The sequence below is a fragment of the Pogona vitticeps genome, chromosome 3, assembly GCF_051106095.1.
Source record: "Pogona vitticeps strain Pit_001003342236 chromosome 3, PviZW2.1, whole genome shotgun sequence".
Taxonomy (NCBI): Eukaryota; Metazoa; Chordata; class Lepidosauria; order Squamata; family Agamidae; genus Pogona; species Pogona vitticeps.
In genome coordinates, this window is record NC_135785.1 from 261,157,208 (window position 1) to 261,184,529 (window position 27,322).

General features: G+C 45.4%; 1 protein-coding gene across 7 annotated transcripts in view; it reads right to left on the bottom strand.

The window, feature by feature from the left end:
* Nucleotides 1-24,522, bottom strand: part of EMSY (EMSY transcriptional repressor, BRCA2 interacting) — a 56,876-nt gene extending 32,354 nt beyond the window's left edge. For 3 of the 7 annotated variants that reach the window (XM_020810874.3, XM_020810873.3, XM_020810871.3), the window contains exons 1-10: nt 24,018-24,519; nt 13,022-13,131; nt 12,037-12,136; nt 9,735-9,809; nt 8,180-8,361; nt 6,714-6,866; nt 5,231-5,490; nt 3,385-3,670; nt 2,085-2,378; nt 915-1,064 (exon numbers count right to left, since the gene is read on the bottom strand). In XM_020810874.3, coding sequence (XP_020666533.3) covers nt 915-1,064; nt 2,085-2,378; nt 3,385-3,670; nt 5,231-5,490; nt 6,714-6,866; nt 8,180-8,361; nt 9,735-9,809; nt 12,037-12,136; nt 13,022-13,131; nt 24,018-24,490 — 2,083 coding nt within the window. In that variant the 5' untranslated portion in view covers nt 24,491-24,519. Of the gene's footprint in view, nt 1-914; nt 1,065-2,084; nt 2,379-3,384; nt 3,671-5,230; nt 5,491-6,713; nt 6,867-8,179; nt 8,362-9,734; nt 9,810-12,036; nt 12,137-13,021; nt 13,132-24,017 lie in introns of all 7 variants that reach the window. The other 4 variants (XM_020810875.3, XM_020810872.3, XR_002302097.3 and 1 more) reach the window with 3 other exon arrangements.
* Between the last annotated feature and the right edge of the window lie 2,800 nt (nt 24,523-27,322).

Genomic DNA, 27,322 nt, shown 5'->3' on the forward strand with positions numbered 1-27,322 from the left:
GGCCCCTTTCGGCTGTTCCGGCGGCCATTTTGAAGCCGCGGAACAGCTGATCGGCGGGTCGCAAAGCGAAGGTCGGTAAGCGAGCAGCCTACCGACCTTCGTTCTGTGATTTCCCGCCTATATGGGCACCGTTTTGCGATCGCATTTGCGATCGCTAAAACGGCCTCGTAGAGCGAATTCATCGCTCTACGAGGCGCCCGTTGTGCGAGGCACCACTGTACGTAGTAGCAAATGTTGGGAGGTTTTATGCCTCCTGTTTGACTGGGTCCACTTTCAGACTGCAGCTGAAAGTTCACATAACTGAATGCTCCTTCGCATATACATCATCCATGTAGAAAATCATCACATAAGGATCAATATGCTAACTTTGCAAAGTATGGCATATGCAGGGGACAGGCCGAACGAATCCACCCTTTCCTTCATACTCCTGAATTTACAATTAGGACAACAGAGTAACTCAACCAGGTCAAGAAGCCCCTTCAATGCCTTCCCTGACCTCTCCCCACATGGCACAAGGGTCTCCTGGTGTGCTCTGTGGCCTTTAACACTCCCTAGCTGCGAAAGTGGGATGTGGTGGTGCTGCGGGTTAAACCACAAAAGCCTCTGGGCTGCAAGGTCAGAAGACCCACTGTCGTAAGATCGAATCCACGTGGCGGAGGGAGCTCCCGTCGCTTCTCCCAGCTCCTGCCAACCTAGCAGTTGGAAAGCATGTAAAAATGCTAGTCGATAAATAGGTACCACCTTGGTGGGAAGGTCACGGCGTTCCGTGTCTAGTCGCACTGGCCACGGAAACTGTCTACGGACAAATGCTGGCTCTTCGGCTTGGAAACGGGGATGAGCACCATGCCCTTGAGTCAGATACAATTGGACTAAATGTCAAGGGGAACGTTGACCTTTATCAGCGAAAGACTTACCAGCAGGGGCCGTGACCAGTTTGGTTGTCATGATAGTCCCATTACTGCTCACCACCATGATTGGGGAGCTGCTGCTACTGGGCAAGGTTGCCGTGACTGGCTTGGGCAGGATTTTGCTGGGCTGAACTTGCTGAGTGATTATTTTGACACCTAAGAAAATGAGAAGGCAAACAATTTAGGAAGTATGAAAAAACCTGCTCCACCTACCCAACTTAGGGTCTGTGCATTAAGGCACAGAATGTGTGTGAAAAGCTCCCATGTACAAACAAAGCCCATAGAATTCTTGCCAAATAAAAAGCAACAACCCCCAAGAGATGTACCATCAGCCAGGAGCTATTTGCATATGCTGAAAAAATATATACCTGTGAACATAGGCCATAGAAAGATCCACTGCTCTAGGGGCCAGCCTTGAGATTGTAAAGCTAGGATGGAGAAGATAGCTAAACCCCAGGGTTTAGCAATGGCCACCAAACTATCACACACACATAGCTGGTACCTGGTATTTAATGGTACAGGTTCTACATTGCTGTCACAGCTAGTAGAAAAGATGGGGTAGAACTAGGGATGTACAGTTTGATTTGAGAAAATGCAAAAAATATTTTTTTTCCCTTGGTGTAAATTTTTTATTGGCCTGGGAGTGCTTTTGCATATTTCAAAGATTGTTTGAAGGGCACAATATCAGAAGAAGAAGAAAGAGAGGGAAGTGTTGTTTTCTAGCAGAAACTAACACGCATAATAAACACTGGATGAACAGGCCTTTTTTAAATCAATCTGTCTTGTTCTTGGGAACTTGCTAACTTCATGAATGAGAAAGGATTCTAGTTTTCATTCTCCACAAAATTTGGAACTCGCCGTGGGGAATAAAACCCCCAATAATTCTCTTGTTCTTATGCTGCAAATGAAAACTCACACGGGATTTTACTGTCTCAACCAAAATGAGACAGCCATGAGACTTTTAAACAATTATCCCGATGCATTATTCTTTTTGAAGCCATCTAAGCTAGCCATCAGATACCCCTCCCTTGCTAGCAAAGTCTTTAAAGCAGGCATGGCAGTGAACAAAGACTCTCCCCAATTTGTCCTACATCCATCTTCCCATCCCTTCCGCTCAGCGACACCCATCATTCCTTCCCGTTAAGGGCCGGTGCAAGTAATAGAGCGGTACAGTACCTGATTCCTGTTTGATCTGGATGGTGGGCTTGATGCCTTGTGGCAGAGGAGACTGCTGAGGAGGCGGGGGCAGGGGCAGCGGGGGCTGTTGCTGAGGAGGCTGGGGCTGCGGCTGGGGCGACACCTGTGTCAGTGGCTGCTGCTGTTGCGCTTGTTGCTGTAGCTGTTGTTTGGGTGACAGCTGCTGCTGCTGCTGCTTGGGAAACTGTGCTAGGATCTGGGTGGGTGTCCCCACCAGGCTCTTGGGAGAAGGCAGCCGGGTTGATGCCACTTTAATGGCCGACGTGCAGACACCTGGCAGAGAAACACAACATGCCAAGAGACTCTTCCCATCCTGCTTACAACTTTTTTTGAACTGTTGCCGACTGGCAGAAGAGATAGAACAATTAAGACTCGGACCTCACGTTTTCTGAATAGTTTTTATCCCAGAGCTATGATTGCACTTAATAATGAGCTTAAAGAACACCAGTAGTGAATAGTTGGACAGTATTACTTAGCCTGCGGTGTAGATCTTTGTATTCTTAGTGGGGGATTTTTAGTGGGTGGGGAGTGTTTGGGGATTTTTTTGTGTGTGTGTGCATGTGGGTCTGGTCTCTGGGTGTCTGTGTGAATTTTGTTGTATGAGTATACCATGTATATACTTAGAATGACAATAAATTTCTTTGAAACAACAGGCAGTTGTCGGTCACTGATCGCCCCAGGCTTTAGTGATGGCGCGCACGCACGCACGCACACACACGCACTTCTTAGATGTAATAATTTTAGTTCTCCTTGGAACCCCATCACTTGAAACTACCTAGTGAGAGATTCAGGAAACCCCAAAAGAAGTACCTCTTCACACAAGAGTATGGTGAAACTGTATCTCGGATTACCGCAAGATGCCGTGACGGCCCCCGAGCTGGACAAAAGCAGGTAAGTCAAGTTCACGGACCATCGGGTTCCCAGTAGCTACGAATCCTAAGGGCTCTATGTTACCTCCAGTATCAGAAGCAATATGGATCCTATACCAGTTGCTGAGAAATACAAACATAAGGGACCTATCCTGACTGCAAGCTTCTCCAGTTGGCTGCCGCAGGAACTGAATGCTGCGCCCGATCTTACACAACTCAATTCTTGAGTTTTGGCCTAATTCCTGCGGATAGACTTCTAACTGGTGATGCCAGACAGACACTGGCGACAAGGAAATGTGTTGTTGTTTTTTATTTCTCAGGGTAGAGTACAACAATAACATGCAACATCTGTTCTGAATGTGAATTAAAGTTTTTCACGTAAATGTTCTTAAGAAAAGCAAACATCTCACCTTGTGCGACTGTTGACATAACCACAGAAGGTGTGGACGACACCACGGTGGTCACAGCAACTGTGCTGGGAGCGGAGGAAGGAGTGGAACAAGCCCCAGTAGTAGTGGTGGTGGTGGTGCTGCTAACCAGAGAGGACTGGGAAGCGGTGATCACCACCGGCTGCTTCTGGGTGGTCGAAGCGATGACGGACGTTGGGACCAGCTTGGTGACAGCTGCGTAGTTGTGAGACTTGGAAAGGATGTTGGGGACAAAGGTGGAGCTAGGAGAGGTGGTCACAATGATAACCTGGAAAAGAAACCAAGACACCATCTTTCATTAATCATATATTAGGCTGACTTTTTGCAACCCTGTTCACGTCTCCCTCCAGTTTTCAAGAGATTGCTCCAAGATCACAGAATCACAGAATGATCAATCTGGAAGGGATCTCTAAGGCCACTGAGTCCAACCCCCCCTCCCCCGCTCAGAGCAGGAATCCAAATCAAAACAGATCTGACAGAGGGTGGTCCAGTTTTTTTCTTGAATACCTCCAGCATTGGAGCACTCACAACCTTCCAAAGTAACTGATTCTATTGCTGTACTGCTTTAACAGGAAGTTTTTCCTGATATGCAGCCTAAATCTATGTAACTTGAGCCCATTATGATGTGTCCTGCACTCTGGAATGAACATGCACAGATTCTGCTCCTCCTCTGTACGACTACCTATCAAGGATTTGAAAAATGCTATCTCCCCTCAGTTTTCTCACAATTAAACACTCTTTCCTCTTAGGGCTTGGTTTCCAGCTCCCTGATCATCTTTGTTGTCTCCTTAGATTCAGGGGACCCAGAGTCTTCATCTACCCAGAACAAAGACAGCGCTGATCCAAAAGTCACCACTCTCCATCTCAACTGGTTATGTGACATCATCATAAGGTCAGCCACAACTGGCTAAGTTGCCTTACAAGCATGTCATCTCACTCTCTCAGTAGATATACCGTATTTTTTCATGTATAAGACTATACTTTTGTCTAAAATCTCTAGACTAAAAATTAAGGGTCGTCTTATACATGGAGGTAAGCTGAGGAGAGAGAGAAAAACAAGTGCAGGAGAAAGCAGGGATCAAAGTGATCCTGCAGGGCTTTAATTCCTTGCTTTCTCTCCACTTGCTAAGCCTTAGGAAACGGAAAACAGGTATCAAAGCGCTGTAGGATAGCTTTGATCCTTGCTTTCCCCATGGGGCTTAGCAAGTGTAGGGGGAAAGGATCAAAGCAATCCCATGGCTGCATAAGGGGGAAAGGGATGAAAACGATCATGCAGTCATGGGATTGCTTTGATCCCTTTCTCCCTCCTTTTGCTAAGCTCCGCGGGGCTTAGCACGAAGGGAGAAAGCAGGGATCAAAGCGATCCTGCAGTGCTTTGATCCCTTTCCCCCTACACTTGCTAAGCCCCACTTAGATTTCTTAATTTTAGATTAGAAAAGTGTGGATGGGGCGTATTATACATGGGGGTGTCTTATACATGGAAAAATATGGTAAGATAGTGTGTTCTTAGAGTGTGAAACCTGTGGGTCTCTAAACAGTGTGGCACTCCGACCCCTTTCAAGAATGATGTGGACTGCAGTCCAACCAGCAGAAGGACCACGTATTCCCCCTCCACCCACTGGGGGAAGATGACTCCCACCAAGCAAGCCAACCAGGCTCCTCCCACAAATGCTGTCCTGGCATGGACTACAACTCCCATAATCCCTGGGCAGCACAGCGACTGAGGAGGATGAGAACTGGGAAACCCACACACAGGAGACAAGTCAGAGGATGTGACTGAATCTAGACTCGTGGGCGTCGAATGGCTCAGCCAACTTCTGCTCCCTACCTTCTGGGTCGTGGTGTTGGTTGTCTGCGTTGATGGTTTGGTGAAGGTAATCTTGACGGGGGACATGTGGGGTGGCAAGGAGTTGGCGATGCTCTGCATGATGCTGCTCATCTTGGGGCTGCCGCTGACGGGCACCGTGATGGTCTTCGTGACAGGCGTGGCGGCCTTTGGAACCTCCTTCAGGAGGACCGGGGAGGAGCTCGAGGAGTTGGTCCTCCGCCTTTTGCGGGGCTTCTCATCATCATCGGAGCAGCTCACACCTGCAATGACACCCCCCACCCACCCCAGTCAGAAGCACAGAACTGCAAAGTGGGAGAGGACACCAAGGGGTCATCAAGTCCAACCAACCAGAATTCCCAGCCAAAGCATCGCCGGCACATGGCTGTCCAAATTCATCCAAACCCTCCGACTGAGGAGAGTCTACATTTTCCAGGGCAGTTCATGCCACTATTGGAGGGATCTCGCTATCAAGAATGCCTCCTCATGTGCAGTTGGGAGTCTTAGTTCTTGTACCTTAAAATCCATTATTTTGGGTCTCATTCTCCAGAGCTGCAGAAATCAAGCTTGCCCCACCTTGCTTGTGACTATTATCATATCACTTTTTCATTCTCTCTCTCTCTCTCTCTCTCTCTCTCTCTCTTTTTTTTTTTAAAAAAAAAACTTCCAGGCTAAACGGGCCCATCTCCCTCAACCATTCCTCACCAGGGAACGATTATTCTTCCAGAACTTTTACCATCCTATCTGCCCTCCTCTGGACAAATTTTGACTTGTCAATACCCTTCTAGGATGTTGCTGATGCAGAGAACTGGTGACCAAACCAGACAGCAGTTTTACTGCTTTCCTCCCTGCGCCCACTTCAAGGAGGCGGAAGTGCTACTCAAACACTCTCAACACTCTTCCTATGCAGGAAAAAATAGGAGTGGCTGAAGTTAATCAGGTCTCCTTTCTAACCAAGAAAGGAAAAAAAAAACACTACCTTCACTCCTCCACTTTCTTTTCCTTACTGCCCTAACCACAACAACCTCTTCAAACAAATTATTCAACTTGCTCATTGGCCTTTATTATTTATTTGTTTACAATATTTTATCCCGCCTTTCTATTTCATAGGAACCCAATGGGGCTTACCTCATTAAAAAGACTATAGGTAGAAGCTAAAACAGTAGGTATATAAATATTTTAAAAAGAATTGAAAATAGTAATAAAATCAATACTAAAACACATTTAAAACAGAACACAACGATTCTAAAAAAAAAAAAAAAACCCTCTCAGGCCACCAGTTACTAAGGGACAGCCTTCCTGAACGGAAAAGTCTTTACCTGCTTTATTCCACCTGCCTGTCAGTAAACCCAAGGGACTTCAAATGCACCTTACAGGATAATGGATGGCAGGGCCGCCGCCCCCTTCAAAGCCTCACTGTCTGTCGCCCCCCTCCCCAGTCCTCTCTGCTCCTCCAAGCTGCCATTTCACCTGACGCTGTACTCACTTTTGACATAAACCGCACTTCCGCTTGGCAGGACGACGACATTGGAAGCGGGACTGGCGGGTCGGGGGGACTTCACGGTGGCGACGCTGCCGCTTGGAACCGGGGTGGACGTTGGGGTCGAGGTGGTATTCGTGTAGGAATAGCAAACCACCACTGGAGAGGAAAGGAAGACCACGCTTGCTACGCAAAAGGAAGTCCCGGATCCTCCCTCGGGAGCAGGCCAACGTGTGGCTCCCCCACAACTGCAGCCAGACTGCAATTCCTGCCATCGGTTGGACCGATATTAGGGCTGATGGAAGCTGCCTCTATTCAGGCTCCACAGGGCTAAAGGTCGTCTACCCTTGTCTTACAGGTTTCACGCTCCTAGGAGAGCTTCAAAGCCACAAGCTGACCTGTTACTACCCCAACCCCAAAACACACATTGCTTGGAATATATATTTGATCTTTGCATTTATTCAATTCTGGGGCATGAAGAGAGAACATGGGATGCTCCTGTCAAAATCTAAAGAAGCACAGCTATGGATTCCATACCTATTTTCTGAGATGTGGCTCAGACTGGTGCCAGAGGAGCCCAAACATGTGCCTTCTTAGGAAAGCAACCGGGGGATCTCATCCTACTTCCAAGGCCTACTAGTGGCTCTTCTCTTGGATAACCCTTGAAACAAGTACCTAGGAGCTGCCTCTGCTATCAGTCCCTCCTCCAAAGCCCAGGAAGGGCACTGCGTTAGGAGCATGGTGAAAAATTAAACTGGCCCCTCCTAAATCCAAACGGTCTGACCCTGCCTGAGGCAAAGCTGATGTGGTCCACTTTGCCCAAGGGCCTGGCAAGCCTAGAACTGGCTCAAGGCTTTACACTGGCTGGACTGGGGGGGGGGTCCTGCATCTGGGTACTACAGAAGCACTGTCTAAAGAAGAAAGAGCCCATGTCATCGCACCACCCCTTGACTGACAACCAGCAGATTGACGAAGATTTAACAGCAGGGATCCCCAAACTCTTGAGTGGCAGTTCCAGGGGGCACTGTGAAACCCACACAGAGCTACAAAGGCTAGAGTTGCGGTTCATCGCTTTATGGCCTTCATAGCTCTATGCTGAACAGGAAGCAGAAGCCTCGCGGCTGCCTCTCCTCTCCCCTTCTCTATGGTCCCCAGTATAAGTGTTGGGTGGCGGTTGGCCTCGTGAGTTTTCCTGCCTCAGGATCTGGAAGGAGGAGAGCTCTCAGGGATATTTGGGGGGAGGGGAGAGAGAAGATGGGATGGTTGGGTGGGTGGGGATCAAAATCCTGCCTCTGGTGGGACAGAGACCCCCTGATGGCCACTGCGAGGAGAGCTGTGGCCAGTTATCAATAAATCAAGGGCAAAATGTTTGGGAAACACTAATTTATAGGCTTAGGAGAGGGCTCCTCCTGGCATTACAAAACCCAGCTTTCTCCCACTCCCAAAAGCACAAAGAGAGAACGGCAACATACCCTCACCTTCTTTGCTTCCCGTTTCAGCCGGGGAAGGGAGGGAGGCATTGTGCTGGAGAGCGGCGCTGGCAACGGCATTTGCCGTGACGGTAAAAGCTGTCTGGGGAACGAGCCGCGGCATGAGAGGCACCAGCCGCCGACCTTCGACGGACCATTCCGAAGAACTGTTGGGTCCTGACATGCTGAAGAGAGAGACAGACCATCCTGACATCTCTGCTGCATCCAGCCAGGTCTCATCACTAAATCACCTTCATCATAACCAGAAAACATTTTCCCACAAACTCCTCTGTCTGAAGCTAGGGAAACAAAACATTCTGCACGAAAACTGTATGGAAAATTTCTGTGGGCGGTCACACCTTCAGAAGCTCTCTGGTCAACCCACGGGTGTTGCTGGTTCCAGAAGATCTGTAGCAAAATCTCCACCTGATGTCTTGGATGGTCACTGGTATCTCAGGAGGCCACACGGAGCTAAAGAGATTTGACAGCTACCTATGTGAGGAAGGGGGCCGTTGCTTGGTGGTATAAAACAAGCCTTACAGGCAGAAGGAGCCAAGTTCGATCTCTCCAACCGGACAGATCAGTGACAGAGGATAGGAGCCTGTCTGGACTTTTTGAGATCCTGGAAACTAACTCTGGCTACTCTTCTGCTCTGCCGTGACTTTCCCAACTTCATTTGTCACACTTACTTTTCCTTTCCTTTCCTTTCCTTTCCTTTCCTTTCCTCCCCTTCCCTCCTTCCTTCCCTCCTTCCTTCCCTCCTTCCTTCCTTCCTTCCTTCCTTCCTTCCTTCCTTCCTTCCTTCCTTCCTTCCTTCCTTCCTTCCTTCCTTCCTTCCACTCCTTCCTTCCTTCCTTCCACTCCTTCCTTCCACTCCTTCCATCCATCCATTATCATCTCCTTCCTTCCTTCCATCCATCATCAGCTCTTCTCTCCCTCCCCTGCTATCCTAGCGATGCCCAACAGCACCCGTGACTTTTTGCTACAGAGGAAAGCAAAAGACCTGTTTCAGAGATGACAAGGGAGAGGCCTTTTTACCCCTTCCTCTAAACAACCTGCCTCAAAGTGCAAAGTACTTCAGACTTCTGAATGAATGAATAGTAGTAGGTGAGCAAAAACAGATGACCTGTGTCTCAGGGAAGTTATCAATCTCGCCCGAATCCCAGTGGGTGGCATCTAAGCTGAAGCTGCCTTTTAAACTGTTTTCAGTGACCTCGGCTGAAGAAAACCATCAACCCTGTTTCCTGAAGAAGAATCACGAGTTCTTCTGGCTCAGGAGCCAACCAAGTCCTTTTCATCTCACCCCCTCCTCTCAGCAGCTAGAAGGGACATTCTGTCAAATGTTCTCCGTCACACCAACTCTGCCAGGTAGGCCTTGCCGAAAGCAATTAGGCTACAGACACCTGGTGAGAATCATGACTGGCTGGAGACCTGACCCACCCCACTCCAATTGATGTCAACTTCTACTACTAGGCACTGGAGGAATGGCACGGAAAACAATGAGCAGTTGTGCACCTGAAACACGGCTTACGAGAGTCTAAAAGGATTGCCATCTTACTTATGTGCTATTGTTGTCAACCGTTCATCATTGACCGCCCTCCGAACTTCAGCCCGATGCCTTTCCGTTGAAATACTGTTGAAAGACGTCAGAGTGTTAATGGACAAAGAGATAAGCTCTGAGCTATTAAACTTCTATCTGTACATATATTCGTTCAATTTTCAGCAACACTGCCTTTCTGTCATCGACATGCAACAAGAAGGCTCGCCTCTGCACACTGTAAGTCCTAGTAGGACTGCAATAGCTGTGGGGAATTGGTTCCAAGTCTCCCTGCACATGCCAAAAAATGTGGAAGTACCAAATGCTATCCACTGTATGGTCTCTGGCTCTCTCTATTGATCAGTTCTGATAAATACACCCTGGAAATACATATAAATACATATTTCCAGTGTTTTTTTTAAAAAATTCAGGCAGCAGACAAGTGAATCAGTGGATACTCATCCCGCAGATGTGGTCTGTGTGTCCTACTGTGTTGGAATTTTTATTCAAATTTAAAGTCATTTAAAATTACAATATTGCCTGTAAACAACACATGAAAATCTAATCATGTATTTGTATTCCTCTGTGTATATGTCAACCGCTGACTATGTTTACTGATACAAGCAGCTGGCTTTTGCCATATCTCATACAAACTGCCCAGTTGGTTGAGATGACTCATGCAGTTACCCTGCTCAGTCAGTTTTCTGTAAATGCAAACAATCATACCCTTAGCCACTAACTATTGATATTTTTAATTATTCATATGCCACAGAAATCACAGTCACACAGAGAGTAAACAGAGTCAGAAGCCAGGAGGAGAACACCACAAAAGCTGTAGAAACCATTCTTCAGAAGAATCAGAAAGAAACTTTGCCATAAAATTGTCAAACTATTAGAACTTATAGGTACATTTAATTCTATTTTGCTTATGGTTAGGGTTAGGACTTAATGGAGAGGACGATTTTATTCTCTGTCGGCCCAACTGTCCTATGGCCTTGCCCTCTTGAATAGCATCAACAATTAGCCACTCTGTAAAGCAAGGATGGGCAAGTGCGGTCTTCCAGATGTTCAAATCCAATTCCTAGCACCCCAACACTATTAGATAGGGCTAACGAATGATGTAGTCCAACACTACCTCATGGGCCAGAATCATCAATGCCTGTCATAAGGGAGAGCGGGGGGGGGGGGGGCGGAACACCCTGATTTTGGCACTGACTCTCCCCACCTGTTCTCCATCCCTATTATGCCTATCTTTCCTTTTCACTGCCTATCAGTATACCAGGCTTGCCTTCCTTCCCTTTCACATGCATGAGCATCTAATTTTTACTTCAACCCTGGTGACAGGGCAGTATCTACCACTGCCCCTGATGACACCGGGAGAGTTCAGGGGGTGCATGACTGGCTGCATGCTACACAAAGCCCCGTTGTTCAATCCCTTGCTACCACTCTGTATTCCTTCTGCCCCACTGCTTAACGATAGGGACAGTCCTGCAAATTATCTGACTCTTACCAGACTCTGATCGGGGACTATGCACTAGGAGCATCTCGTGACAATCCTTCAAAGAGCTGTGCTGACATCCGATCTATTTCTGGGCACAAATTAAAATACTAGCACTTAAACCCATTCAGAGCTTTGAACCACAATAACATCAAGGAAAGCCAACCTTTGTATCATCATCATCACAGCAGGTTCTCCTCCAGATTTCCCATCACATGAGGTGCAGTGGGTGGGCAGTAACTGGGGGACCACTGATTTAATTAATTATTTAAATTATTTTTATCCCACCTTTCTCCTTAAAAAGAACTCAAGCCTTCTCAGGGGCTACATTCCCTTTTTGTACCACATTTTCTCCGGTTTTGCTAACAGTGCAATAGCAATGAACAAGGGGGGGACTCTATGATGTTAATTGAACTTAATGCTGAGAATGCTGTCACAAACAAAAACAGAAGTGCAAGTGCAATGTAATGAAAAGACATATTTAGGCATTCCAGTGTGATAGGAAAAAAAAGATGCAACATCTTTGTTGGTTGTGATGCCATTAAAAAAATAAAATATTTTCTACAGGCGGCTTGCCAGTCACCTTCCACTGTAAGTTTAACCAGCCATGCCTTTTGCACATGAGGAATTGTGCATATCTATTGTGTTGTGCTGGTTACTGCAGTTTCAATCACAATGTGAACTGCTTTAACTACAATTCTCAGATTAAACTGTTTCTAAATGTTCAAGCTTTTATGATTTGTAAAATGTTTCCCTTACTTCACACACCTTTGTACCTGAACTAGTAGGGAATATATATGACCAATATAAGAAGTCTGGATTTACCTAAGCACTTTGGAGAGTTCTCCAAGAAGATCTTTCTTCTCCTTCGTAAGATCCCCCTGGGCACGCAAAGCACTGATAACGCCTGCATATGCCTCCAATTCTATAAAAGAAGAGGAGAGATAGAAATTATGACTGTATCACAGGGGGGAAAAGAAGAGGGATTACAAAGTTCAATAGAAGGCTGGTCTTCTCTGTCTCACAGAAATGCAAAAATTATGAAATTACGGCTGTCCTACTTTGGGCACATCATGAGAAGGCAAGATTCTCTGGAAAAGAGAATATTAATGCTTGGAAAGGTGGAAGGCAGCAGGGAAAGAGGAAGATCAAATATGAGATGAATGGGTTCCTTCAAGGAAGTCGCCAGTTTGTGTTTGCAAGAATGGATCAGGGCTGTGTTGAGGACAGGACATTCTGGAGAATGTCAAATTGATGGCACCTAAGAACAAGAATATCCTTCTAGCTCAGCCTTCATCAATCCAATAGCTTCCAGACATGTCAGATTACAGGCTAGCTGGGAATGATTGTGCTCATAGTCCCACCATCTATGAATGGCACTGGGTTGAACTATGCCAGCAGATTCTTTAAGTCTGTCGCTCCACATACCAGGAAGGCGCAGGCAGAACAAAGCGGCTTCAGCTCAGTACTGTAACTGGGAGGTGGGGTGGTGAAGAGCTGCTGAACAAGAGGAAGAGAAGCTCAGAAAAACCTCTCTTATACCTGGTGATCCAAATACTTAGTACTTCTATCTGTTTATCCAGGATGGGTGACTCCAGCAGGCCTGAGAACTAGAAGCAACAGCCCCAGAAAAAAAGCTTAGTAGACAGGACAGTCCTCCAACATTGTATTCTGAAATGCTTTGCTGGCCCTTTACCATTACATACAGATCAGTTACTGAATACCTTCCGCTGATCTTGAGGAGCCAGATCCTGCAAGAGACAATGGAGAGAACAAGAATTCTCAGCAAGAGTTCTCAGCTTCAGCATACCCAGTTTGCGAAGGATCCTTTTGCATTCATCTCGGCTGAGATCCAGAAGGGTTGGCCACACAACAGGCATTGTTCCTCTTTCGTTCTGCTCCCACCGGAGTTCAGCCTCCCTGCAAACACAATATAAACACAGAAATTCTCAAGAAAGGAGTTCTTCCTTGCAGACCCTCGTGAACGCTGAACCATCACCAACGAACACACACAGGCACACAAAACAGAGCAAAAACCAAATAAACAAAAAGAAAGCCTGACATGAGCAAACTACAGTTCTGAGGGAGTTGAAAGGAGCAAGAAAAGAGCAATTTACCAATGTCTTGGTGCTCCTGACAAAAAGGAAATCAGTGCAACGTGCTAGGGCCAGAAGGAAGCAGGCTAGAGAAAACTGACCTGCACGCACCCCAAAGTAGACCTCTGTAGGATGGTTCTATCCTCTAAAACGGAAGCTGGTCTACCCCTGCACAAAGTAGGCAAAGTCTGGTGTAAAAGAGTCTGTCTGGAGGAGGAGAAGGGTTGATGCTGGAAACAATAGGACTGCCTTGCATCTTTTAATGGCTTCAGCATCCTGGAGTATTTGTTTCATATTTTGCTGTATGTCAGAAACTTGAACTCAATGAGGCACAAAATCCTTCAGCCTTCTTCTTCTTTCTTCCTCCCCTCTCATTTTTTGGAAAAAAAACAAAAAAACAGGGGAACCCCTGAAGCCAGCTGTCTGACTTCTGGCAGGATTAAAAAAAAATTTCTTTGGGGCCCACCATATATCTAAATCTCAGGTGCATCAGAGCAAAAATAACAGTTGGCCAGAAACTTATTGGTAAGTGCAATGGAGTGAGTAACTGTAGTGCTGAATTGCCATTAATTTACAAGTCACTGTTCATATCATCTGTCATTCAGTCTGAGGAACTGTTGCACGATAAGGGGTACCAACAGATACTTTCCACTAACCAAAGGCAATTTGCTGCTGTGATGCACCAAGGCACTCAGGCTGATAAAGTCAACCAATAAGACTCTGATGGCTGCAACCATTTTGGTCTTCCAGGTCCAAGTCAAGGGGAGATTTGCAAACTGACTCAGGTTGGGCACAAATCTCTCTGGACTGGAGAGGAATATGCTACAAACCCAAACTGAACAGCAAATGAGGGAAACTCTGCACTACCCTAGGCACTACTGGCAGTCCAGCAGCACCAACAGAAGGGAAAGATCCAGTTCTTTGGCTTCTTCTTTTTTCCAATGCTGCTGCTGCTCATCCCATTCCTTCATTCAAGGAACTCAGGGAAATGTCCTTGGTTCTCCATCAACAATGTTAGCCTCACAGTAACTGTTTGTAATAAGCCAAACTAAGACAACTGAAGCAGGCTTCTAGGAGGGAGGGAGGGACGATTGGTCCCCAAAGCAAATGGAGTTCAATGTAAACCATGCAGAACTGACACACAGTGAAGAATACAAACCTAACATCAAAAATACAGCGACAGAGGCTAAGCCCAATCATGTACTAAAGATTATTAGCAGGGGAACGGAAAATAAGACTGACAACGGCAATAAGCCTTTACACAAATTTATGGTGTGGCAGCGTTTGAAATACAGTACTCTGTCTTCCTTACCTCAAATACACACGAAAGTCACCACACCTCTAGAATCATAGACTCATGAATTTGGAAGGGGCCTCTAAGGCCATCCAGTCTAATCTCCTGCTCAAGGCAGGAATGCAAATCAAAGGATAGCTGCCAGGTGGTTGTCTAAACCTGAAGCTGGTCAAGCGTCAATCTAAATGATCGAGCAGCAATGACTGGGCCTTTCTTAGGGTGGGGGGAGAGGCATCATGGGTGCATAACATTATAAATATTGTATCTTTTGACCTGGGATCATCCAGTGAATGGTGGAAGATACAGGACTAAGAAAACCCCTCCCCCCGCCGTGAGCTTCCATGGCCAAGTGGACATTTCAGCTCAGGGTCTTCTGAGTCTGCTCTGTTCAATATACCTGGCCCTCTATAACAGCTTTCCAATCAGGAAGTTAAGAAGAAAACTAAAGCACACGGAGAAAGGAGCAACAGCCAGAAAACATGGACAAGTCACATTTTCTGGTCTCTAACTTCCAAAATCTACAAAATAGCACAGTTGCTGGCCATAGAGACCAGGTGAATTCTCAACATTGCAGTCCTTAATAATAAACATTCCAAGCTCTGGAAAAGAAATTCTGAAACTCTGGCCCAAATGGAGAGGGAAATTTCCACTTCTCTGACTTACAGTTCATTTCTTTCTTTCTTTCTTTCTTTTCTTTATGTGCTTGCTCCCTTTTCTCTCAGTAGAGGCACCCAACGTGGGCTGCATTTTGTCAATACAATATAAAAGTAAAGGTTCTCCTTGACATTTAATCCAGTTGTGACTGACTATAGGGCAGGGTGCTCATCCCTGTCTCCAAGCCGTAGAGCCAGCATTTGTTCGAAGACAGTTTCCATGGTCACATGGCCAGCGCGACTAGACATGGACCGCCGTGACCTTCCCACTGAGGTGGTACCTATTTATCTACTTGCATTTTTACATGCTTTCGAACGGCTAGGCTGGCAGGAACTGGGAGAAGCGACGGGAGCTCATTCCGTCACATGTATTCGATCTTATGACGGCGGGTCTTTTGACCTTGAAGCAGAGAGGTTTCTGCAGTTTAACCCGCAGCACCAACACGTCCCACTCCAATACAATATACTCAAACACAATTAAAAACACAACAAGGTACTATTAATTTCAACAAATAATAGTAAAAACTGCCATTTATAAGCATGAAAAAACATTAAAAACGTAGAAGTAGGAAAAAATTATACGTATACATTTTAGCATCCCATAGCAGTACTTAACTTGTCCAAATCAATTAAAAGCTTGTCTCAAAAAGAAAGGTCTTCGTTTTCTAGTGCCAACTGAAGGAGACTCACTGAACGAACTGTTGTAAAACGTCTTAGTTTGATACTTGGGACTATTAAATAGATTCAGGGCCTTGCTCTTCAAACAGAGCAAAAAGGAAACATGTGACTCTTCGCTTTTGAAGTTCAGATTGATTGAAGTCCAAACTAAACTCAACATTTTATTTCATGCAAAAAATACATATTCTTGATATGAGCAGTTATAAACTTTACTTGGGCATCATCACCATATAAATACACTTACTTAAAGGAACAAAATAAGAGTGGTCATTTGATTTCCTAACAAAAATGCATACTTTCATGCATCATATAGCGCATTACATCATTAGAGCTGAAACAGCAGGAGACATGGGCTGTTCCAAAACAAAGCTCAATTCTACACCAATTACTAAGAAAATAAATCTCAACACTCCAGTTCCTTAGAGCCAGTCACGTCAAACAAATATAAAACCTAAGCAAACAACACATGGAACATTGGAAGGGTTCTTCTCAGCTACTACCTCAACATTCCAAGGGAGAGAAGTAGATCAAGGAACTGCAAAAGCTTTTAAAAGGAGAAATTAAAGACATAAAACAGTTACATTACACATTTTTAAATACTGTCATGGTTATGATGCAGATAATATGAGGCAAATGTGGAAAAGAAAGGTCACTTAATCCTGAGTAATACTTGGTGGTAAATAGCCATAAGGCGAGTTATTTCTTGGAGAGCCTTGACTTCTTGTTTGGACATCCAATGACTGGCTAACTGGTCAGGGTTAGCCAGGCTACCTGGCTGGCTGAGTTCTGCTGTCTAATCCAAAGATGGACCAGACTTTTATGTGGATGGGAACGCAAGAAGCCCCACCCAATCAAACATATCTTGGGGGTATCCTCTTAACACAGTTTCCATCCAAAACGATGTTCATAGCTCAAAAATGTTAAACTACAACTCACAATTCCCCAGGAAGTTGCTGTCTATTTCAAAATACATCATCCAAAAGAGGAGGGTTCCAACCAGTGTGCAGGGATGATATAACAAACTGATGAACGAGGACCCTGGAAATGAGCTTTGAAACCCCTGCTTGGCCACAGAAACTCACTGAGGGTAAAATCAGTAAAACTGCACCCTATATATCTCGCATACTTTTAAAACCCTATTAGCATCCTTATAAGTGGGATGTGATTTGAGGGCACATAACAAATAAGACTTCAGACTTAAAATCTGGTGAAGGCAGCACACCAAGCCTCATTCATTATTATTATTATTGTTGTTGTTGTTGTTGTTGTTGTTGTTGTTGTAATTAATTAATTAATTAATTAATTAATTAATTAATTAATTAATTAATTAATATCCCGCCTATCTAGTCACGGTGGACTACTCTAGGCGGCTCATGGAAAAGAGCACAGAAAATAGGAAGACTAAGGACTAGCTCCTTTGTAAAACATGTTTCCTCAAGTGTACTGTCAGTCAGACAATGTCTTTCAGGGTTGATCATCTTGCCCTAAGCACAGAGCTAATATTCTTCAACAGACAATCTAGTGAACCCTTCTCTAATGGAGATTGCCAGGTGTTTTGGACTACAACTCCCATCAGGGTCAGCCAGTATATCCTAACTCCTCTGAAGGGCACTGTCTTATGAAAGGCTCTTGCAGGGCCAATAGTGAGTGTTGTACTCCAACAACATCTAAAGGAACACACTTCATCACCACCTCTTCTCTATGTCCTTGGTGGAAAGCTTCTTATCCTCCACATATTACCCTACAACTCTTACTGATGGGAGAAACAGCCGGAGGGACTTAAAACTCCAAAGCACCTAGAGGACCAAAAGGCTCATAACTATTGCCCTTGGTCAATGGTTCCCAACCTTTGGTCCACAGATGTTCTTGGACTAAAACTCCCAGAAGCCTCCACCACTAGCTATGCTGACCAGGATTTCTGGGAATTGTAGACCAAAAACATCTGGAAACCCAAGGTTGGGAACCACTGTCCTAAGTGGTGGTGATTATGACAATAACCACTGTGGTTTTTTTTCAAGCCAATTTCTACTTATCACAACCCTCCACCCAAATACTCATACATGACCTACCAATCTCTTGTTCTGGTGGTGCTCTGGGATGGTGCAAGCTCCCCAAAGCCACCTAAGTGAAAGGTTGCACAACCCCACAAGCCACTGGCCCCTCTCCCACCAGGCAAAGTGAAGGCTCAACCCCCTGACTCCAAAGCCAGGTCAAATCCAAACATCTCATTTGCAGACAGAGATAAAGAGAGTTCCAACGTTTTTTCAAGAAGTGGTATGGGGACAAAAATGCAAACTTTATTGCAAACAGTACTCTTGTGTGTCGCTCCCACAGTATTCCCAAGGGAACATTGGTATACAATCTTGGAGTGTTGTTTCTGTGGGGAATAAACATGGTACCTGCTGACTGACTAGGCAAACACTATCATGGAACCAGCAGCAGTAGAAAAGAATGACAGGGATTATCGTTTGGAGACCCTGCTCTGAGACAAAGACTTTAACCAGAAAAGTTGGTTCAGTGGTCTTCATAGGCACCTCCACATGCACATTTATGAAGAAATGGTTCCCTGGAGACGAAGTGGGAGCTACTGTATTTCTGGCAGAGTAACAAGTGTTTTTTCTTGGTCAACCGCTTCGTTCGCAGAAATCAACAGGGAGGCCCAACAAAGCTGGATGGTGCCTGCATGAATTGCAGCAAAGCTGTTCCATGAATGTACAAAATTGAAAGCCTGCCCCACTCACTGCAGATGGAATCACTGACACCCGGAAGAGGCACCTTTACTACAGAACTAACTACTGTACAGCTTTTGACTTAGCAAGACAACAATCAATAAGGATGGAATTTTCCTATTTAATGGACTGTCACCCACATAATTTAGCAGGAACTTCCTGGGATGGTGAGCTCCAACAATGGCTGACAGGCGGAGCACCAAGTAAACGGAATGCAGTTAGAAATACAGAAAGTTGTTTTCTGTGGAATCAGACCACTGGCCCATGTAGTGTTATGAATTCAAACGAGAAGAGGTCCTTTATTCAGGAGTCAGAAGAAAATCAAACTGCAAAATAACTTCCTAGACTCTTTGTTCCAAAACCAAGACATAGAAAGAGAGGAAAATGCCTGTTCAAATCTCAGTACCTATCTATGCACAGGTTTATCCAGAGGGCAGGGCTTTGGGATTCTGGACACCATTTTACCCTCCTGCTATTTTCCGGCAACACTGCCTTTCTGTCATCGACACGCAACAAGAAGGCTCACCTCTGCACACGGTAAGTCCTAGTAGGACCGCAATAGCTGTGGGGAATTGGTTCCAAGCCTCCCTGCAGATACCAAAAAATGTGGAAGTACCAAATGCTATCCACTGTATGGTCTCTGGCTCTCTCTATTGATCAAGTCTGATCAATACACCCTGGAAATACATACAAATACAGTACATATTTCCAGGGCTTTTTTATTATTTAAAATTGAATACGTATAAACACATATTTCCAGGGTTTTTTGGTTTTTTTAAATTCAGGCAGCAGATAAATGAATCAGCAGATACTCATCCTGCAGACGGGGGAGTGTCCTACTGTAATGGAATTTTTATTTAAATTTAGAATGATTAAAAACTACAGTATTGCCTCTAAACAACACATGAAAATCTAATCATGTATTTGTATTTCTCTACGCACATGTCAACCACTGACTATGTTTATTAATGCAAGCAGCTGGCTTGCATTATTCAGAAGTCTCTTACCTGGAGATTAGAGATGGGCACGAACCTCAGTTTGGAGGTTCGTGTTGGTTTGTACGCACGGCACAATAGGCGCTGTGCATTCCCATCCCCCGTCTTGCTGGCTGGCTCGCTCTCTCACCAGCCAGTGTGCTCACCTCCTCCTCGGTTATTCAACCAGTCCCTGCCAGGAGCACAGGCTTCCTTGCCCTGCTTCCTTGTCTGATTACCCACTCAGACAAGGAGGCAAGACAGGGAACTCTGTGCACCTGGCTGGGGACTGGTCAAACAGCCAAAACAAAGAGAGGAGAGGAGCATGCTCTGACTGGTGAGTGGGTCACTGGCCAGAGAGGTGGAGGAAGGGAACACGAGGCACCTGTAGTGCCCTGTGTATGAACTGGCACTAACCTCTGAAACAACCTTCGAGCCCATCTCTACTAGAGATCCTTAGAACTGCATGTAGAATCCTTCCCATGCAAAGCATGCGCCCGACACTGAGCTACAGCCACTGCTGGCATTCCTATGCAGAAATGGGGCATAAACAAAAGTTCAGTTGCCTTTTTACAGTCTTCACTGCTTGTTGCTGCACCCCTAACATTTTCTCCAATGTATTAAGCTATTCTGTTCCTTACACAAGCCACGGATCTTTTGTCTAATTTCTTCACATGGTGGCTGATGTCCTGATTCATCAGAGGCAAGGTGGGGAATGGTCACTGCTGTGAATTTGAAAGGAACCCAGCTGCACAATACTTTCATAGAAGGAAAATGTCAGGTAATTTAAGAGCACAAGGCTGAGCTCTATGCTGCTGCACAAACTAGCCCTGGGAACAGATTTCACCATTTTGAAAATCAAACTGCAAATTAACTTCCTAGACTCTTTGTTCCAAAACCAAGACACAGAAAGAAAGGAAAAAATGCCGGTTCAAATCTCACTACCTATCTATGCACAGGATTATCCAGAGGGCAGGGGTTTGGGATTCTGGACACCATTTTACCCCCCTGCCATTTTAAACAGTCATGCAAATATATGCAAAACCACTTGGTTGGCAAAAATTATGCATCATGAACATTCAGAAGTCACTCCACAGGTGCATAAACAGCAAATCCAGCTCCCCTGCATTGTATTTTGTAACCCAGCAGTGAAATCATGTCATTTCATTGGCTGCTATAGTTCACCAAGCACCAGTGTGCTTAACCGTAAAACTACTAACACTTCCATTTCTCTCTACTAATGCCAAATATATGTATCCACACGACCACAGCTAGACACCATCAGCCAAAACATGACTTGACTTAGGCGAGGGCACGCTTTTACAAGGCTGGAAGTACAGGATCTGGAAGTACAAGGCGGAGGCCTGCAGGGCACAGATAAACTTTCCAGATTTGTTGGCACTGAGAAACAGTAACTAAACGCTCCCCCCCACACACCAAAAAACAAGAAGAAAAAAGAAAACCACCAACAGGAAATATTGTAGACTCCAAGGAGCTTTCAAACAAGAACAGATTTTTTTTACAGCGATGAGCTGCAGTTGAATCAATTAAACTACTGGACCTAAACTTCCTTTTGCATGTGCAAAGAAGCTAGAAGCAGAAAACCCAAAAAGACTGTGGAGTTTTTTGTACTGTAGTTGCTTTGTATTACAGCAGAAACCTAGATCCAAATAAAGTGCGCTGCAAATTAAACAAGTGTGCTCTTTCATTATTAGACTCACAGATCTGAATCTGTTGCCTCCACACATTAATTAATCAAATAATCACACAATCCTGTACAATGCAAATCCTCAAGTTAAGTGCCCTTGGAATGCCAGCCTAAAGCTCTTAGCAGATACACCAATATATCCAAACACTGTATACCAACTTTACATTTATTTCAAACAGATCCTCAAGTTAGAAAAAGAACTGCTAAAAATAGGAAGACCTCCACAGTGCATGGAAGGCCTCAGATCTGAAAGGGAGAACTGGTGCCTCTTGAGATGTTGTCCTCTAACTCACTGGTCCCCAACCTTGGGCTTCCAGATGTTCTTGGACTACAACTCCCAGAAGCCTTCACCACCACCTCTGCTGGCCATGATTTCTGGGAGTTGGTCCAAGAACATCTGGAGGCCCAAGGTTGGGGACCACTGCTCTAACTCCTATTAGCCCCACCCTGAAAGGCAAGAAGCAGAATGATGGGAGTTATATAGCCAACAACATCTGGAGAGGCAGTTTCCTCATTCCTGCGTTAGGCAAATGTGTACCTGGCAGGTGCACAGAGAAACCACCTCCTTGGGCAAGACACTGACTCCCAATCAACCATCACAATTGAATGACAAGCAGTACTTTCATCCAGAGTTATCAACAATGACGAAGTAGGCATGAAATGCAACCAAACACCACTGTCTCTCAGAGCCCTGCACAAATGTCATGTGGTTTTCGTTTGTCAGAAGAAATGGACAGTATTCCACAAAACTCTGCATTAAAACACAGCCAAGTCCTTAAAGTTCCACTTCGTCAACCATGAGACGAAAAGAAGCGAGTGCTTCCAATTCTCCTACAAGCCTGATTATGGGAATGCTTTTCATCAACTTCAACAGGACTTATTCCCAAGTAAAAGGGACTGCAGCTTCAGCTCTGTCATGGACAGAGAGATTTGAAACTGGCAGCTCTGTAAAAATGACATCTCTCAAGGGGTTAGGAACACAGGGGAGAACAATTTTCCATCCACCTACACACAAGCCCAATGAACAACTACATTTATTTATGAAAACAGACCAAAGAAGGCTAGAGAAAGGAGCAGGAAGGAGGGGGGTGGCACACAAGAATCTCCAGGGGAAAGAAAAGCCGGGGAGGAATGACTCCCACCTGGCAATACACAAAACATGGAAATGAAAGGATTTCTGGGGTCGGAGTGGAGAAGCATCCAAAGCAAAAGCAGTGAATTAGTTTAGCAATGGGGCAGGCCTAGGATGTGAAGGCATGCAGCTATTTGGCCTTCCTGACATTCAAGTTTCTGAAACAAATCCAAGAAGCAAAGAGGGGTGAGAAATAAACATGAAAAGGAAAAGAATACATTAATAATGTAAGCAGGAAATTTTCAAAGGAAAATTTCTCTCCACCATCACCCCAGTTTGAGGGGCACAAAAAATATAAACAAAAGCAGACTCAATTGTCTTGGGGGGTGACTTGAATAACAAAGCCATCCTTTTTTACTCCAATTATAAAATCAAATCTAGGAGAAAAAGCAGGCAGGCATGTAAAGAAACCATAACTAATTCAAGACGGGAGGGAATGTATTTCTTTCCCCAACAATCAAGAGGAAAGGGGGGGGGACAAGAAAATTGAAGATTTAAAATACAGTAAAAAGCAGCACCTGGTTCATGGACAATATATTTTAATCCCACCCCCAAATAACCAACACAACAAGGGAGAAAGGAGGCAAATTAGCATGTGAAGAACATCAGCTATCAATCAACCAACAATAAAGTGGGGGGGAGGTATTTTCTCTCCCTCCCCAGAAAGACACACGACCAAGGAGTTTTAGAAGAGGTCGCCATGTTAGTCTGTGCAAGCGCATCAAGCAAAAACAAAAGGGAAAAATTAAATACCAAAGAAGACAAAGCCATTGTGGCACCTTAAAGACTCGCTCTTCGATTTTAACTCGAGCTTTTGCAGACAAATCCGCTTCCTCAGACCTGGGGGTGGGGGGGAAGGGAGGAGAAACTACATGGCAAATATTTAGACATTTAACGTGTGCCAATATTTAAATGCATAACTATTTGCCACGGTAGATCTAACTCTGGTATGGAAGGAAGTGGATCAGTCCACAAAAAAAGCTCCCATTGAAAAACACAGCCACTGGGTTTTTTTTTAAGATGCTACCACGTTTTGGTCTCTTTCATTCTATATATATTTTTTCCTTTTGTTTCAGACCTGAAATCCCAAGGAGGGAGAACGTGGGAGAGAAAAACACAAGGGAAGGGAAGCACCTACAGGCGAAGGGCCGTGAAGGATGGGGACAATGGCTCCCCCTTTTTTTTTCTCCTCCCCCAAGAAAAAAAGGTGAAAAAGGGGGATGGGGAGGGGGAAAAAAAAGAGAAAGCCCAAGAAGGCACCGAGAGGAGAACGAGAAGCCAGAGACAGTTATAAAGGGGGGGGGGATATTTTTGGGAAGGGGGAGGAAGGTGGTAAGTTATTTCTGTCACTTATTCGACCTAACCCCCCCACCCACACATACACACACTGGGATAAGGCGGAGGGCCCCTCCCCCACCTCCCCTCCCCCCCCACCGGCTGAGGTGAGGGTCTCCCCTCAGGAGAGCTTTCCTCTCTGGGAAAGGAGGCCGGGAGGGGGGGTTTGTTTCTCTGGCTCTTCCCTCCCCGCGGCCGGGAACCCACCTGCCAGTCCTCCGCGGGAGCCACCATGAGTTCCCCCGGCCCTTCCGCCCCGCGGCCCGGCCTGAGCGCGGCGGGCACCTCCGGGGGTGGGTGAGGGAAGGGGGTTGCTTTGGCGGCGGCGGCAGCAGCGTCGTCGTCGTCGTCGCGGGCGCCAGCTGAAGGGAAGCCAAGATGGCAGCCCGAAAAACCCGCCGCGCGCCTGCGCGGGGCGGCGCGCGGGGGGCGCTCTGGGGGATGTAGTCTGGTGCCTCCTCCCCCTCGGCCTTGGCGAAGGGTCTCTTCCGACGCGCAAGCCGAGGGGCTGGCTGGCTGGTGGGCTTCCGCCGCCCCGCCCAGGGCATTGTGGGTAGAGAGTGAGAGAGAGATGGTGGGCCTCGGGCAGGGAACGGGGAAGGGAGGAGCTCTGCCGAGCCAAAGAGACCAAACGAAAGGGTGAACCGCGAGACACGTCCGGTTCCTTGAGGCGCAAGCATTTAGAAACCGAAGAGTGGAATAGAAAAAGAAAAAAAAGGACCTTCGTTGAAAGAGAAAGAACAAAGAGCCTTGGGAATCTATCATCATCATCATCATCATCATCATCATCATCATCATACCAGTCAATGTTTTTATAATTTCGATTGGCTGTGTCTGGTAGTATATTATAATAATAATAATAATAATAATAATAATAATAATAATAATAATAATAATAATAATAATAATAATAATAATAGTCAAAGCTATGGTTTTTCCTGTAGTGTTGTATGGAAGTGAGAGCTGGACCATAAAGAAAGCTGACCGCTGAAGAATTGATGCCTTTGAATTGTGGTGCTGGAGGAGACTCTTGAGAGTCCCCTGGACTGGAAAGAGAACAAACCTATCAGTTCTAAAGGAAATCCACCCTGAATGCTCACTGGAAGGACAGATCCTGAAGCTGAGGCTCCAATACTTCTTTGGCCATTTCATGAGAAGAGAGGACTCCCTGGATAAGACCCTGATGTTGGGAAAGTGTGAAGGCAGAAGGTGAAGGGGACGACAGAGGACGAGATGGTTGGACAGGGTCACTGAAGCGACCAACATGAATTTGGCCCAACTCCGGGAGGCGGTGGAAGATAGGAGGGCCTGGCGTGCTCTGGTCCATGGGGTCACGAAGAGTTGGACATGACTAAACGACTGAACAAACAAACAAAATAATAATAATAATAATAATAATAATCATAATAATCATAATCCTAATCATAATAATCATAATTTGGCTTGTGGATGAAACATACCTCGGTGGCCCCCCCTCGTCACTGAGGCTTTTGGAACTATATTAAGAACTTTCTCACAGTATTTTAAGCAGAAATTACACCATCTGAGCTACAAAAATCAGCAGTATTAGGAACAGCATATCGATATTTAACAGATACTTAGTTTTTTTGTTAAAAGCGTGTATATGTTATATAATACCACTCCATGTTTTTATAGTTCTGATTGACTGAGCCTGGTGTTTTTGAATCAACATCATCATCTTAAAACCGCAGAGGTGGAAGGGACCCTGTGGATCATCCAGTCCAGCCCCTGTCAAGGAGGCTCAGTGTGGAATCGAACTCCCAAACCAAAACATTAAGCTATCCAGCAGTTGTAAGCTTAAATTCAAAAGTTTCTTATGTCACCAGCCTTGTTGCATCATTTCGGAAGAAGGTGCTTCCAGATGACGTCTGGGTTCTGTCATTGCTCTGCAAAATTCACATGATTTGGGTGCAGAGGTGTGGAGCGTTTACATTTGTTTATTTTTGTACATATTTGTTTATTTTTGTACATATTTGTTTATTCATTTATGTTTGATTGCATTTGCACTTGTGAGATTTTTACAAGTTTTGTACTACAACTCCCAAAATCCCCCAGGATTAATGCTACTGGGGAATTCTGGGAGTGGTAGTCTATAAGTCACAAATCCATCAGACTCCCGCAACTACTGACAATGCAGATGATAAACAGAGCTTAGATACATTTTGGGGGGAGGGGGATGGTATTGCCTGCGTTCAAAGTCAAAATCTAAAATGTAAGACAGAAGGAATAAGGGATATGGCGGGAGAAAGGGAAAAATACTATCAGGGTGTTAGGTCCTGGGGAGATAAGAGGGTATTGATTGGCCTCTTATTTAATCCCAGTATCCAGGATAATGGGCATTGGAATCACCTATGGACTATGACTCCCAGAATACCCCCAGCCACATTGACTGGGGAGGAATTCTGGGAATTTTAACCCCAAAAAAGGAACTTTCCCTACCTCTGCTTTTTTTTTCTTTGTTTGTTCCTGGAAAAAAGTTCTTAAGGAGTCAGCAAAGGACAAAAGGGACCCCCTCACCACTGCAGGAGTATACTGGTTACCTTGCAGTTGTGGGCAAGTATATATTGGAACTACAAAACACAGCTATTGCGATTGCAAAACGATGGTTCCAATGGGGGAAATCCGCATTACTGTACGTTGATTAGGAGCCTGCTTCGCGAACCGTTTGTTTGCTAAATGATGATTTTTCCGGTTCCGCAAAATGGCTTCCCTCCACGAAACAGCTTCCCTCCCTTCGCAAAATGACTGCTTTCCGGACCTCTGCTTCGGAAGACAGTGATTCTAAACAGCTGATCAGCAGTTCTCTTTTTTTGCTTGACAACGATTTCGCTTAGCAGCGATTTCAGGGGAACGGATTATCGTCATCAAGCAGGGCACCACTGTACTGAAGTACTGGACAACACTGTTACATACAGCACTGGTGTTACCTGTCTGTCATGGGTTTGGAGGGAAAGTTCCATCCTATGGGGAGTGGAAGGCGGGACATCAGGAGGAGGGGCTGTACTGTATAAATATGTGATGCCTGTGTGGAGAGAACACACTAGGAGACAGAAGGAGACTCTGGGTGAAGAAGCAGCAGCTGGGAAGAAGAAGCTGTTGTGGGAGTCTGTGTGTCAGACAGGGTACTACTGTGTGTCAGAGTACCAACCTGATAGGTTCAGGTGTCTGTTGGTTAGCCAGAACTGATAGGTTCAGGGTCTGTGCTTTAAGTTAAGGTTCTAGGTGAACCAAACTGTGTGTATGTATGAGTGCAACTAAGCCACGTTACTTTATCCTATTCACCTGATTGTTTTATTTACCCTGTTTGTATTTAAATAAACCTTATTCTTTTTATTGTTTAAAAATCCATCCCTGGTCTGTGTGACTTCTTAAAGGGAATGGTTGGTGGCAGCTTAGTGTAAACTGTGTGGCAGATCCCAGTAGGTCTGGGTTTGTCACATTGATTGGTGTCCAGCGTGTGGGATACGACTGGTCCAGTTGTCCAGCGGTCC